The sequence below is a fragment of the Seriola aureovittata genome, chromosome 18, assembly GCF_021018895.1.
Source record: "Seriola aureovittata isolate HTS-2021-v1 ecotype China chromosome 18, ASM2101889v1, whole genome shotgun sequence".
In the NCBI taxonomy this organism is placed as follows: Eukaryota; Metazoa; Chordata; class Actinopteri; order Carangiformes; family Carangidae; genus Seriola; species Seriola aureovittata.
Window position 1 is genome coordinate 23,092,508 of NC_079381.1, and position 13,311 is coordinate 23,105,818.

At 41.5% G+C, this 13,311-nt stretch overlaps 1 protein-coding gene across 1 annotated transcript in view; it reads left to right on the top strand.

Moving 5' to 3' along the window:
* The window catches only part of LOC130186619 (calcium/calmodulin-dependent protein kinase type II subunit beta), a 46,455-nt gene extending 34,770 nt beyond the window's left edge, over positions 1-11,685 (top strand). The window contains exons 15-22 of the mRNA XM_056403834.1: positions 1,085-1,108; positions 1,530-1,598; positions 2,761-2,805; positions 3,720-3,768; positions 5,189-5,264; positions 6,460-6,554; positions 6,754-6,990; positions 7,950-11,685. Coding sequence (XP_056259809.1) covers positions 1,085-1,108; positions 1,530-1,598; positions 2,761-2,805; positions 3,720-3,768; positions 5,189-5,264; positions 6,460-6,554; positions 6,754-6,989 — 594 coding nt within the window. The 3' untranslated portion in view covers position 6,990; positions 7,950-11,685. The remainder of the gene's footprint in view (positions 1-1,084; positions 1,109-1,529; positions 1,599-2,760; positions 2,806-3,719; positions 3,769-5,188; positions 5,265-6,459; positions 6,555-6,753; positions 6,991-7,949) is intronic.
* The last annotated feature ends 1,626 nt before the right edge of the window (positions 11,686-13,311 follow it).

Sequence of the window (13,311 nt, forward strand, 5' to 3'; positions counted from 1 at the left end):
TCAAGAAAAGCTCTTAATTAATTATGTAAAACAATTTTCAATATAATCAGCAAGAAGATCCCAGTCGTCCCGGAGGTTTGTGTTCTTGGTCTTTTTCCAGAAGCTTGGACCCTGAGAACTCATGACTGTGAATCTGCCTGTTTCAAGCCAAACGTCTTATTGCGATACGTCGGAAAAGTGTCTGTGGATCAATGAGCTTTGTTCCCATGGCGATTGATAGGCTCACATACGTGATCAAAGGCTTTCATAAAGTATGGGATTAATTTCTCATTTTTGGAATCAATATCTGCTCATCTCCTTGGAGACGAGATTTTTCATGATTTCTCTTTTTATAATTTTATTAATTAACTTATTGATTATCATTTTGTCTGTTGTCATGAGCCGATGGCATCAGTTCATGGAGGGAAGGAGGGAAAGTTGTTTCATTTAATTGATAAAATTATTATAATTATTTTCAGGCCTAACCAGGACTGTAAACTCAGAATGGGGCCTAATTCAAAAGTAATTAAGCTCGTTATGGATATATATTCATTTTTGAAGAGCTTTAATATTCAACTTTCCTCTTAGCGCTTTAAATATTCGCTCAGTGTCGAGTGTGAATGTTCAGGAGCGTCAGTTTTAGTGATTCACGTTTTCTATGATCACGTGATGTTTCCCTCCTAAAATCAGGTGGTTACACGAGACTTTCCGTTTCCGTTGTCTCTGAACTCACTTCTCTCTCTTCTTACATTTCACTTATTTTCTGCCTTTTTTTATTCTCCTCAGTCCGACACAGTGATCGATCACAGACGACCTCGCGGAGGAAATTAACCAGCAGAAATACAGTTAATTGGTTTTGAGCATGAAGCCGCTGCGTGTGTGTGTGTGTGTGTGTGTGTCTGTGTGTGTGTGTCTGTGTCTGTGTCTGTGTGTGTGTGTGTGTGTGTGTGTGTGTGTGTGTGTGTGTGTGTGTGTGGCCTCACACTACTCTCCATAAGTGCTGTGTCTCTCATCTTTTTGACCTCATCATCCGCCGCAGAGAAAACGAATATGTTGTTTTACTCGGCAGAGAAACATTAAAAGATTCAAATCTCTGCTGGATGAGAACAAGCAGTTCGACAGAATGGACGTTACGCTCGTGTCTTTATATCCGACAGATGTTGGGAAGGTGCACAGCTGCCGCTCGGTTGAATTTGCCATCTGCCGAACGGCGACCGCAGCCACTGAAACCCAGTGAAAGTGAAAAAGCTCGGACCAGAGTGTCTGAGCTTTTGGATTTTTTTCCTGCAGATAGAAATGAAGTGACGGGATGAATGGTTTAAAACCTTTCTGTCTAATTAGTGCTGTGCTCAGAAACCCTGAGTCTCTCTCCTGCACTCGCTTCTCTCTCTGCACTCTTCTCCTCTCTGCTTCCCTCTGCTACCTTCACCTGTATTACACTGTTTTATTTGATCTTCTTTTTACACATTAACCTCCCACTTTACAGCCAGGAGACGGCACCGCACACGGCTGCTCTGCACTAACACAGCACTTTGTGTTTTCCTGCACAGCCCCAGACAAACAGCACCAGAAACAGCACAGTCACCAGCCCCAAAGGCAACGTCCCCTCTGCTGCACTGGTACGCAGCTCTGTGTCCGTCCGTCCGTCCGTCACAAACACTGTCACAACGCAGTGTGTGAAAGTGTGTGTGTGAGAGAGAGAGAGAGAGAGAGAGAGGTGTGTGTGAAGTTTTGGACATGGATCATTGTGATTTGTTGCCATGATTTTGTGTATTAATTCAAGTTGTGCAGCTTCTTAAGGCATAAGTTTGACACTTATTCTCTTTCTTGCCCAAAGTCTTAAAACAACAGTCATGTGTCCAAATGAAGGCGACAGTTTTCCCTCATGTTCTTACAGGAAGTTGAAAGATCTTCTGATTAGAGACGTCCCCTAAAGGCCGATGACGTATTTCTCAGTCACAGCAATAACAAAAGACGGCGTTAGGGTGATGTCGTGAGCGTGGGATCATGGGAGGAGTTGTCTTCACCACCGTTGCCACGAGCTTGTCTTAAGACGTTCAGCAGGTTTTCTAACAGCAGCTGAATGATCCGCAGAGGTGTCGTCCTCTCCACAACAAACACACCAGTAGAGACTCTGAATAAAACTGTTTCGCTTTAAAGATCAATGATTCACAGACAATCTTTTGGCAGACACAGGACCGGACGTCTCCAGCAGCTGGGAGCTGAGCTGTCCAACGTTTCCTCGGCTTGTTTCTCTGATAACTTCAGATCCAGACGTCCCATGACTAAAATCCTTCATCTGGTTCAAAGAATGTGTCTTAAAAATGTGATTTAAAACTGGATAAAAGTCAATTTGAGCTTCTGGCTGGAAACCACAACTAACACAAGCACATGGAGGATATGATGTCATTGAGAGGCGACCAGTGACGCGTCACCGTAACTAAACGTGGCACCTGACTGTTGTTTTAAGAGAGTTGAAAAAAGACAGATCGACATGTTTTTCCTTTGACGTAGTGAAGTGAAGATGATGATGATGAATGAGTCTGTATCAGCTGCAGCAGAGAGCTGAGTAACTTCAGATCACTCATTAACATTGATGGTTTCATGCTGTTTACAACCATCAGCTGTTTATGATCTTTGAACTTTTTCCTCCTCAAAATGAAACTCATCTCTCCCTCTTTTACTCTCGTTTAATCCTCCTCCTCTTTCTCAAACTTTCATCGTGTCGTCGCGAAAACATCCCCTCGTTACCGCTCCACCTCTCTCCATTCTCTCCTCCAGGAGCCTCAGACTACTGTCATCCATAATCCAGTAGATGGGATCAAGGTACATCCTCCTCCTCGTCCTCTTCCTCCTCCTCGTCCTCCTCCTCGTCCTCTTCCTCGTCCTCGTCCTCTTCCTCGTCCTCCTCCTCGTCCTCTTCCTCCTCCTCGTCCTCTTCCCCGTCCTCCTCCTCCTCCTCGTCCTCCTCCTCGTCCTCATCCTCCTCCTCGTCCTCTTCCTCGTCCTCCTCCTCGTCCTCATCCTCCTCCTCGTCCTCTTTCCCCCTCCATCTTTTTTTTATTTTTTAATTCATGTCATCCTCGTCTTCACTCTGTTCCTCCATATTTGGACAAAAACCAGTGTGTGTTTTTTTGCAGGGTGTGTGCATGTGTGTGCGTGCGTGTGTGTGTGTGCGTGTGTGTGTGTGTGTGTGTGTGTGTGTGTGTGTGTGTGTGTGTGTGTTCCTGCATGAGAGCGGTGGACGGAGCTGTGGCTGCTGGGAGGTGTCTGGTTGTCTTACACTGCCCCTCTGTGTTCAGATGAGTGGAGCTCAGCGGTGTCGGCCGCCGGCTGAGCAATCCGTGTGTGTGTGTGTCAGCAGGACTCGCACCAGATTAACCCCTCCCTCCCCCCTCCCCCCCGCTCCCCCGCCCCGCTGCTCAGACTTGTGTTGTAACAGTGGCTCGGGTGTCATGTGCTGTACAGTCGTCCGTGTCCGTCCTCGCCCGGTTCGGCTCAATCCGCAGACGGGATTGATGCCGGCGTTTCCGCTCAGTCACACGTGCAGCTGTTGTGTTTCTGTTTCTTTGGCAAATCTGTGGTGTTCAGATCAGAGAGTCGTGTTGTAGGTTTGATGGCAGGAATCTGAGGGTGTTGTGTACGTGTGTGCATGCATTTATAAGCGTGTGTGTAGCAGCAGCGTTTGTGGATATCTGAATGTGTGTTTTAATTAACGTTCTTGTCTGTGCGCTTTGCAGGAATCATCTGACAGCAGCAACACCACTATTGAGGATGAGGATGTGAAAGGTAGGTCACACACACACACACACACACACACACACACACAGGGTCATCTCACTCTCAGGAAGTAGAGAGGGTTTTCCATCAATCAAAAGGTCGGTGGTTCGATCCATGAAGTCCACATGTTGGAGTGTGGGAAAGATGCTTCACCTCAATACACTGCTCCATCAGTGAGTGTGTGTGTGTGTGTGTGTGTGTGAGTGTGTGTGTGTGAGTGTGTGTGTGTGTGTGTGTGAGTGTGTGTGTGTGTGTGTGTGTGTGTGTGTGCACAAAATGAACCGATCCGATCTGCTCCAAACTTGGTGACGTGTCACAGCTCCAGTCTGTCGGTCAGTCAGCTGGTTTTAAGTCAAACTGCAGAGAAACCGACCTGAGGCGATGGTCACAACAACACGAGGCTACCACATAATAATAATAATAATAATAATAATAATAATAATAATAATACAGCTCAACTGTTAAAAGACAACCAGAATATTAATAACAAACCATCCAGGAAGTAAAACTGATGAATCACAGAAAATCATGAGAAATAAACACTTTTTTCTTCTACTTTAACGACTTTTTAATCATTTCACGACCCCTCTGATTGATCTGGCGGCTCCTCCATGGGTCCTGACCCTCTGGTTGGACCTCACTGTGAACGCTCTTTTCACACTATAGTTTTGATTCCAACACCTTCTTCTAAAGAAACAGTCTCTGCTGTGCAGGTTAATTGTTCTGTATTTCTACATATTGCTGTAAAACTTCTGTGCTCAGGTGTGAGGTCGAACGAGTCTGTGCATCAGAGAGAAGTCGGACAACATGAACCGAGCCTTTGATAAAATCTTGCAGAAGTTGGGAGGAGTGTGCAGAGTTACTCATGATAACTAGAGCCACAAAAGAAAATAATCAACAAAAACAGAGAGTGAGAGAGTGAGAGGGGGAGGGAGAGAGAGAGAGAGAGAGAGGGGCAGTTAGAGCGAGCTAAGCCTTCTCTCAGTGTCGGGAGGAGGCGAGGGGAGAAGGACACAGTAAATCTGATCTAAAGCGCTCGGACAAGAATAGCGTCATGAGCTCAAGCAGCCTCACATGCACACAGGAGATATGATGGATGATGGATGGAGGTGCAGAGCGACGGAGCAGGAAGGGGATGTTCTATGTGTTGACCATGTGGGGATCTGTAGGTGAGGATCATCTGTGCCCCCGCGGGCGAATGCAACTTCTTGCAGGGCAGTAGTTTATTTCTTGGTGCTGTAGCGTGGAGGAGATTTCACTCAGAGCCTGAAGAGATGAGAGAGACATGAGTGACGATGAGTAACAAGCTCTTAGGTGAGTCTGTGGTTCCTCGTGTTTGTGTGAATGAGTTTTTTGAGTGTGTGAGCATCAGTGAGCCGCGGCGTCACGCTGAGGCTGAACTGTCACCTCGTCTGTTTCATCTCTGCAGCTCGCAAACAGGAAATCATAAAGATCACAGAGCAGCTTATCGAAGCTGTCAACAATGGAGACTTTGAGGCCTACGCGTAAGTCCACCACTTTCTTTCATTCATTCATTCTTCTTCTTCTTCTTCCATTAAAAAAAACAAACAAACCTCCAAACAGGAGCCTCGACCAGCTGCGGGGAAAGTCTGATTTTAAAGCTCAGCACACAGAGAACCATTAATCTGATCGACATGCAAATGTGTTCTGTCTTTGTATTAAAAGATTAAAGAGTAATTACAGCCATTGTTTTATCCCCTGCCCCTCTGTCTGCCCACCAAACGATGAGGAGTAATGCTGGACAGACAGTGGAGAATGATGAGTGATAAAAATAAAACCACTCATGGTAAATCAGACTGAGGATGATTCTGTAGTTGCTCAGTTGCCGTTATGAGATGTTAAACTTCAGTGTCCAGGCAGCAGCTGCTCAGGTAATTAGTCCCCTCACCTGATTGGCCTTAACGAGCCAATTAAGATGAAGAGAGGAACTCCAGCCACTGACTAAGAGATACAAAGTCTCAGTTATAAGACTGAAAGTGAAGCTGCTCAAAAGTTTTTATTTTATTTTTATAATTAGTTTAATTAATTATTTCTAATAAACTTTCATTTTTATTTTACCATATTATAGCCTGAAGAACTTCTTTCAAAAAGGATTAAATAATCTCTTCTACGTATTTCATATATGTTTACATTTCTTATTTCTTATTTGTGTTTTGATTTATTTTATTGTTTTGCTTCTTTAGCTCGTTCCCTCCATTTGTCTGCAGGTGTTTGTTGTTTGTTCTCTGGTTTTAATCTTGTGAAGCAGTTTGTAATCTCTGGTTTTCAAAAGTGAAGCAGAATCAATCTGGTTTATTGCCAAGAAGTTTTCACATACCAGGAATTTAATTTTTACAATGAAATATAGTTAAAAGTACGTAAAACAAGACTGATAATGATTCATATATACAGTAGTTAATTACTGTAAATTACTATGACAAACTTTTAAGTTTCTATGACAAAATGATGAGAGACCAAGTCAGAATTTATTTTTTCTGGCGGAGGTGAACTTCCTTTAATGTCACGGTGCCTCAGAGTGATATTATGACATCGCCAAATTGGGGCGGAGCCAAAGTGGGCAGCAGAGTGAATTTCCTCTTTTGTTTTTCTTGTTTTAAAAAAATTATTGTGTGGATTATTTTTCACTGGATTCACCTCGTGATGTTGAATCTAAAACAGGATATTTGCACATTTCCACAGGAAGATCTGCGACCCTGGTCTGACCTCGTTTGAGCCCGAGGGTCTGGGTAATCTGGTGGAGGGGATGGACTTCCATAGGTTTTACTTTGACAATCGTAAGAACACGTTAAACGCTGTTTTCTTTTCATAAACTGACTGAGTTGTTGTTAGAAATGAACCTGGATCCTTCTCTCTCTCTCTCTCTCTCTCTCTCTCTCTCTCTCTCTCTCTCTCTCTCTCTCTCTCTCTCTCTCTCTCTCCTCTCTCTCTCTCTCCTCTCTCTCTCTCTCTCTCTCTCTCTCTCTCCTCCGTCAGTCCTCTCCAAGAACAGCAAACCCATCCACACCACCATCCTCAACCCTCACGTGCACATGATCGGGGACGACGCCGCTTGCATCGCTTACATCCGCCTGACGCAGTTCGTGGACGGGCAGGGCCGCCCGCGCTCCAGCCAATCAGAAGAGACCAGGGTGTGGCACCGCAGGGACAGCCGGTGGCAAAACGTCCACTTCCACTGCTCAGGAGCTCCTGCTGCCCCGCTGCAGGGATGAGGTAACGACACGTCAAGTAATCTTTAATTAGCAAAGTTCTGTGAGTGAGTCTGAGGATTCGCTGCTTTACAATTAGTTTGGACGCTTGTTTGTTTCATCATTATAAATAATTAAAACAAAAGCAAGTATCAGATTAATGAAAGTAATTGTCAGTTGCTGGCCTTTGTCAGTGCAACTAAATTAAAGCAAAATTAATTTCCTTTGAAACAGCTGACTAGTCTAACAACACAAGTGACTCACACAGTTTTGATTATTCATTAATTATTTATTCAACAAACAAAAATGCCAAATGTTCCAGCTTCTAAATCGTTAACATTTGCTGCGTTATTTTTATTTTACGTTTCGTTGGAAAATCTCTGGGTTTTGGACTTTCGGTCAGAAAAAATAAACAATTTGATTTGACTTTTCACTGCAGCACTAAAGGAAATGAAAACTACGGTGGCCCTGAGAGCTCAACGCACTGCAACCTGCAACTGCAAACACACACAACACAAGTAAATACAGAAACACGCTGCAAGTAGCAAGGACGACTACTTGCAGTGTGTTTCTTTATCAATTTAATGTGCTGCAAATGCAAACAACACAAGCAAACACAACACAGACAATAGAAACATACTGCAAATACTTGCATGGTGTTGCTACTTGCATCAAATACAGAAACACGCTGCAAGAAGCACAGACGACAACTTCAGTTATCGTCTGTGCTTCTTGCAGCACGTTTCTTCATCAATTTGATGCACACAAGCAAATACACAAACGTGGCGCAAGTAGCACAACTTCCGTTTGTGCTACTTGCAGCGTGTTTCTGAAGCATTTCTTTACACAAGCAAACATAGAAACATGCTGCAAGTATTGTCTGTGCTATTTGCAGCATGTTTCTGTATTTGCGAGTTGCAGTGCATGGGGCTCTGAAAACTAAACAACAACAACAACTAAAACAATTGGGTGTTTTCCTTCCAGGTACGTGAGACTGACGAGGAGGCGGAGACGAGCAGAGATAATCTGAGAGAGAGAGAGAACCGGCGCTGAGAGAGAGAGGTGGAGGTGGATGGAGGTTGAGTTAAAGGAGTCACCCGGCTCACCCACCTCTCTCTGTCTCTCTCTACGACCTCGACAGCAGACGCTAACACCGACCGCCCGACGCCACCGCGGTGCAGCCGAGGGCCAATCAGCTGCAGAAAGGAAACTCTTTAAACCTGCGTCTTGTCTTCAGTCTCCGGCCCGTGAGTGGGTGCGGTCTGACGCCGCAGCACACCTGGACAACACCTGTCCTGCTCTATCCTGTGCTGCACAGCCCCCAGCGTGGCTCTCTCCTGTTGAAGATTTCCTCCTTTTACTTCTTCTCCAACATAAAGTTTATTGTTCCTTACTTCTAGTATTATTATGGCTGCAGTCTATCGTTGTGCTCTTTCCACTGTACAGTATATTTATTAATCATCTTTCTGGTATCTCCTCTCCTCCTCCTCCTTCTTCTTCTCCTCCTTCTCCTCCTCCTTCTTCTTCTTCTTCTTCTTCTTCTTCTTCTTCTTCTTTTTTATGGCGAGCATGACTCCTCCCTGTATCCTTATTAGCAGTGGCTGTTTTTCTGCACGACTAAGGCTGCCTGTGTGAAATGAACAAACAGAACCACGTGTCTCGCGGAGAGAGAGAGAGAGAGAGAGAGAGAGAGACAGTGGGTGTATTTAATTACCTGTTTTTGTTTTGTTATTCAATGGAGTTTTTCTTCCCTTCCCTCTGGAGTGTAGTTGACCCCCCAAACCGACGCCTCCGTGTGTTTGGCCTCTGCGCCGCTCTGTGAGACAGTGAAAACCATGCAGCATGCTAAAGATGTTCCTGTCGTTTCTTAATCGATTCTCTGTGTTCTGAACGTTGCAAGTTAACCGCTGAAACTTTATGACAAATGGTTGAAATTCTAGTATCACGCTGTTTATGTAAATCTCCAGTTTCATCGTGGTGACTTAACTACAATTAACGCTGTAGACGGTATTTAATTGCATGATATTCTGAGTTAGTAGATGGGTGAGTTGGGTGTTATCGTGCATTTTGTTGAGTTCTTTTCTTTTCTCTTTTTGGACTGAGCTGCTGGTGATTTATAATCTGCTGCCTCTGTAAGTGCATCAACTCTTTTTGTGTTCATATCATAGTGTAGTGTAGGAGGATGCTGGTGAGGGATCTGCCTTTTAGACAAACACTTGGTTCCAGATCAGATTTAAAAATGGCTCTTTACTGTGTCCAAGATAAAAACCCAAGATCCTGATTAATCACTTTTATCTTTAGGAATCAAAACAGACTTCACATCAGCGTGTTTGATTCTTACTTTAGATTATTCTCAGATATTTAAATGACGGCTTTTTAAAACACACTAAACGAGGCATTGATAGCAAAGCCTCAAAATAGTCGTTAATTGTTTTATTTTTGAAATTGTCTGTAAACTTCTCTCAGTCCTGTGAAAACCATGTATCTGAAAAACTTTCACTTGTTAAAAACCTGTTTTTAACTTTATCACATGAGTTTTTTAGATAAACCAATTGGTTTTTAATGGTTTATTTAGCCAATAAGAAAAAAATAAGAATTTTATCAACCCATAGAGGAACAGTAATTAATACTTAAAGTGACTATAGTCACTGTTTTCATATTTAAGTATCAAATGACAGTGTGGAAGGTGATGAACCTGCAGCTGCCCTCTAGTTGTGGACAAGATCATCAAACCATCAATCAAGTTATTATTCTAAGCAGAGCATTTTTCTTCATGTCTGAAGGGGATGTTTAAGTTTAAAGTTGGACATACGTGGTTTTCACTGGACATTAATTATTATTATTATTAAAAACTAAATCTTTTATTTGGTCAAAATGAATATATTAAGTCTAAATTGATGGAATCAACCAGCGAAATAAGAAAAGTCTCATTAAGTAGAATGTAAAATCGTGGTGTTCATCAACCTCTCCTCAGGAGGGCGCCAACATCTCACAGCAGACAACTGTATCTGAGTCAGGTGCAGGGTTCACAATGTAAATATGACCAGTGATGCGTTCAGGTGCTTGTGGGAGTGAAGGTAATGACGGACTGACACAGTTAACTTCAGTCAGCGTTTACAGTATTTTACAGCTGCTTTTGCTCAATTTTCCCAACAGAGTTTCAGCTCGTAGAACTGTCAATGTAAAAATAAACTCTTAATGAATGCTGCAAAATTAAAATGTTTTTGATAATTAATTGATCATATTTTAAGTATAACTTACACACCTTCTCAGATGTGAGCATTTCCTGCTTCACTTTGTTCTATATAATTGTAAACTCAATATTTTTAGGGTTTAGAATCAGATAAGAACAAATCTGAGCGTCGTCTCAGACTGTGGGAGCTCGGGATTGTTGTGTTTTTGTTTTCTGTTCTCTTGCATCATTAAGACCGAATGATGAATCAGTCACCTGAGAAATCAATCTGCAGATCCGTCACGATCGTGAAAGCAGCCACAATCTGTAACACATACAGTTTTATCAGAGCATCACAACGTTATTCACCTGTGAATTTCAATCATTTTAACATTTTTAAATATAAGATAATGATCAAATAATGCTGTCAATCACTAGTTACTTCTACTTCTGATTCTAACTGATTACTAATTCACTTATCAATAATTCTAATGAAAACAGAACATAAAGGTAATTTCATCAAGATTATACACAAAGTGCAGCTTCTTCAGCAGTCAGTATTTAAATGGTGTAGAATAAGAGAGACTTTTAATTGAAAATGCTGCATCACTAAATATAGACAATAAGAGATATAGATATTAATAAATATAGATAATAAGATTCTGACTTTGCACTGCTGTAAATCTCCATTCATACAAAACAAAATGACGACGTTGCTGCATCAGTTTGTTTTTATTTGAGATATTAAACCTGAGATATTTACATTAAAATAACAAAAATATATAAGAAATAAAATCTTTGGGCCAACAAAGGACATGTCTGTATGCTCCTGACTGAAGGTGTGTTTTGTGTTTAAAGATAAGAATTTAGAAAGTCAGTTTAACAGTTTTTACTTTCATTTATATCCAAACGACGTAGTAACAAGAGTTCGATAGCATCCAAGACTGGAGGTGTGTCCTTTCTAAACAGCTGACAGCATGTCCAGCGCTACAGTACACGTCCGTAAAGATGCTTTTTTTGGTTCCGTTTCTCTAATTAAAATTGAGCCAAAGCAGCGGTAAAGTCCTGCAGGTCAAAAGACAGCTGTTCCAGATGCTTTAGTCACATGAACAAACATGACTGAATGGATTATCCTCACACTGACACTCTGCGGGTTGTTTTTTGTTTTTAAAGCATATTGTGTCACTGAAATTCCCACAAAGGGCATGAAGCCAAAACCAACAGTCCTCCTTCCTGTCCGCTCCAAAAACCCCTAATACTATCAGTAGCTCAGCAGGATCCCTGGTCACCTGGAGCCACTGTCCCCTTTGGCAACTAATCCACATCCAGGTAATTAGTCAGTAATGTAACACTGTTGGTAACCTCCACGTTAAAAGAGCCTCAGTTCAGGTGAGAGATCAGGAGGCGACAAACGCTTTAATTTATTTATTATATTGATGATGATGATGATGATGATGATTCCTCTGGTGTGCATTCCAAGTATTATAAATATTAAAATGTGATCAGATGTAATCAGTGTGTGAATCAATAAAATGATAATGCAGAGAGCATCTTACTCCTCCTCTTATCTCCACTCGCGGCCACGCAGTGATTTCATTGGTTGTTTGGGGTTGGGGATCAATAAAGGGAATCAGTAGTTGTTGATCACAGAGCTGAGTATAAAGATATTGATAACAGTGATGGAAGGTAACAGATTAAATTTAATCAAGGTGTGTACAAAGTAAAATTTTGAAGTATTTGTACTTTTACTACTTTTACTCACTTTACAGATTTAAATTTTACAGTTAAGAAAATATGATAATCTTAGAAAACAACACTTTAAAACATGAGACATTTTACTGGAATTAACTTCTCAGTGTGTTTTATTTATTTCAAGTTAATTCATAGTAAAATTTTCTAGTTTTATGAAAACAAGTATACAAACTCACTGTGTGCCTTGATTACATGTTAAGATAAGTCCTGGTTCTTTCTTTTCATAGTAATAAAAACCGTGATGAAGGTCAGTATCAAGCTCAGGCTCCGCCTCCGTACTCCGGCCCGACGTGTTTCCTGTGCACCAGCTGAGGTTAGTAACTGATTCAGGTGAATATGTTAAACCTCCATCTAGTGTAAAGGTGTGTGTCCATGTGTAGTGTGATTATAGATCAGCTGTAGCTTCTATATTAATACTGTGAAAGTATCAAAGCCTCAGTCCACAGAGAAATGCACACAGCCTGTATTCAGAAACTGAGCCTGTTTTTATGTTGAACCAGATTCAGATATTTACATTATTTACAATATTAAACATGGCTTCAGCCCCTGTATTTGTTCCATATATCCTCTTCTAGGTTTGAATTTGAAGGTTTCTTGCTCAGATTTTAAACAGTGCTAGCCGTAACTTTATAACTGAGGCTAACTGTGCACCTGTCATCTTCATTTCCTCATAAGTCATAACATTTCTAATATCTTGTGAGGATTTGTGTATCACAACTTAGTTTTTTCTCCTCCCCTCTCCCATGAATCAACTCATGACCCCTCAGATTAAACCACTGACCCTTTCACTGACCCTTAGGTTGCAAACCACCAAACTAAACTATATCTTCATATAAAGTATTTCTCATAATCCAAGTACATTTAGCCGATACTGCTTCAGTAGGACTTTGAACGCAGAATCTTAGAGTTTATTCCACCAGTGCATATGAAGGAATCCCAGCAGGTTTGATAGTATGATATTAACTTGGCCTTTACATAATCAGCGTGCGGACAAAGGTTGACATTTATTGTCATGAATGAAGTACGTCTGGCAGAACAGAGTCCAGGAGATCAGACTGAATTATGGCCTGAAGGGCATTTGATGCTGATCTCGTCAGATTAATGTTCTCTGTCATAAAATATTATTTTGCTTTCAACTGTATCTAGGTTTAGATTAATGGAAACTTTTAATTGATTATTAATTAGTATTTCCTTTATATGCTACTTTATACTTTCTATTCCACCTGATTTAGGAGGAAAATATTGTATATTTACCTCACAGCTGCAGTTACCAGTTACTTTTTTGTGTAAAAAAAACATATATAAAATTACTAAAATATCTATAATATAATGAATTGTTACATCCGACGTGTTTCTTAAAGCTCAAGCATACACACGATGAGTTGGGTGTAAACAAACAATGTTTACTGGGTGTAAACACGA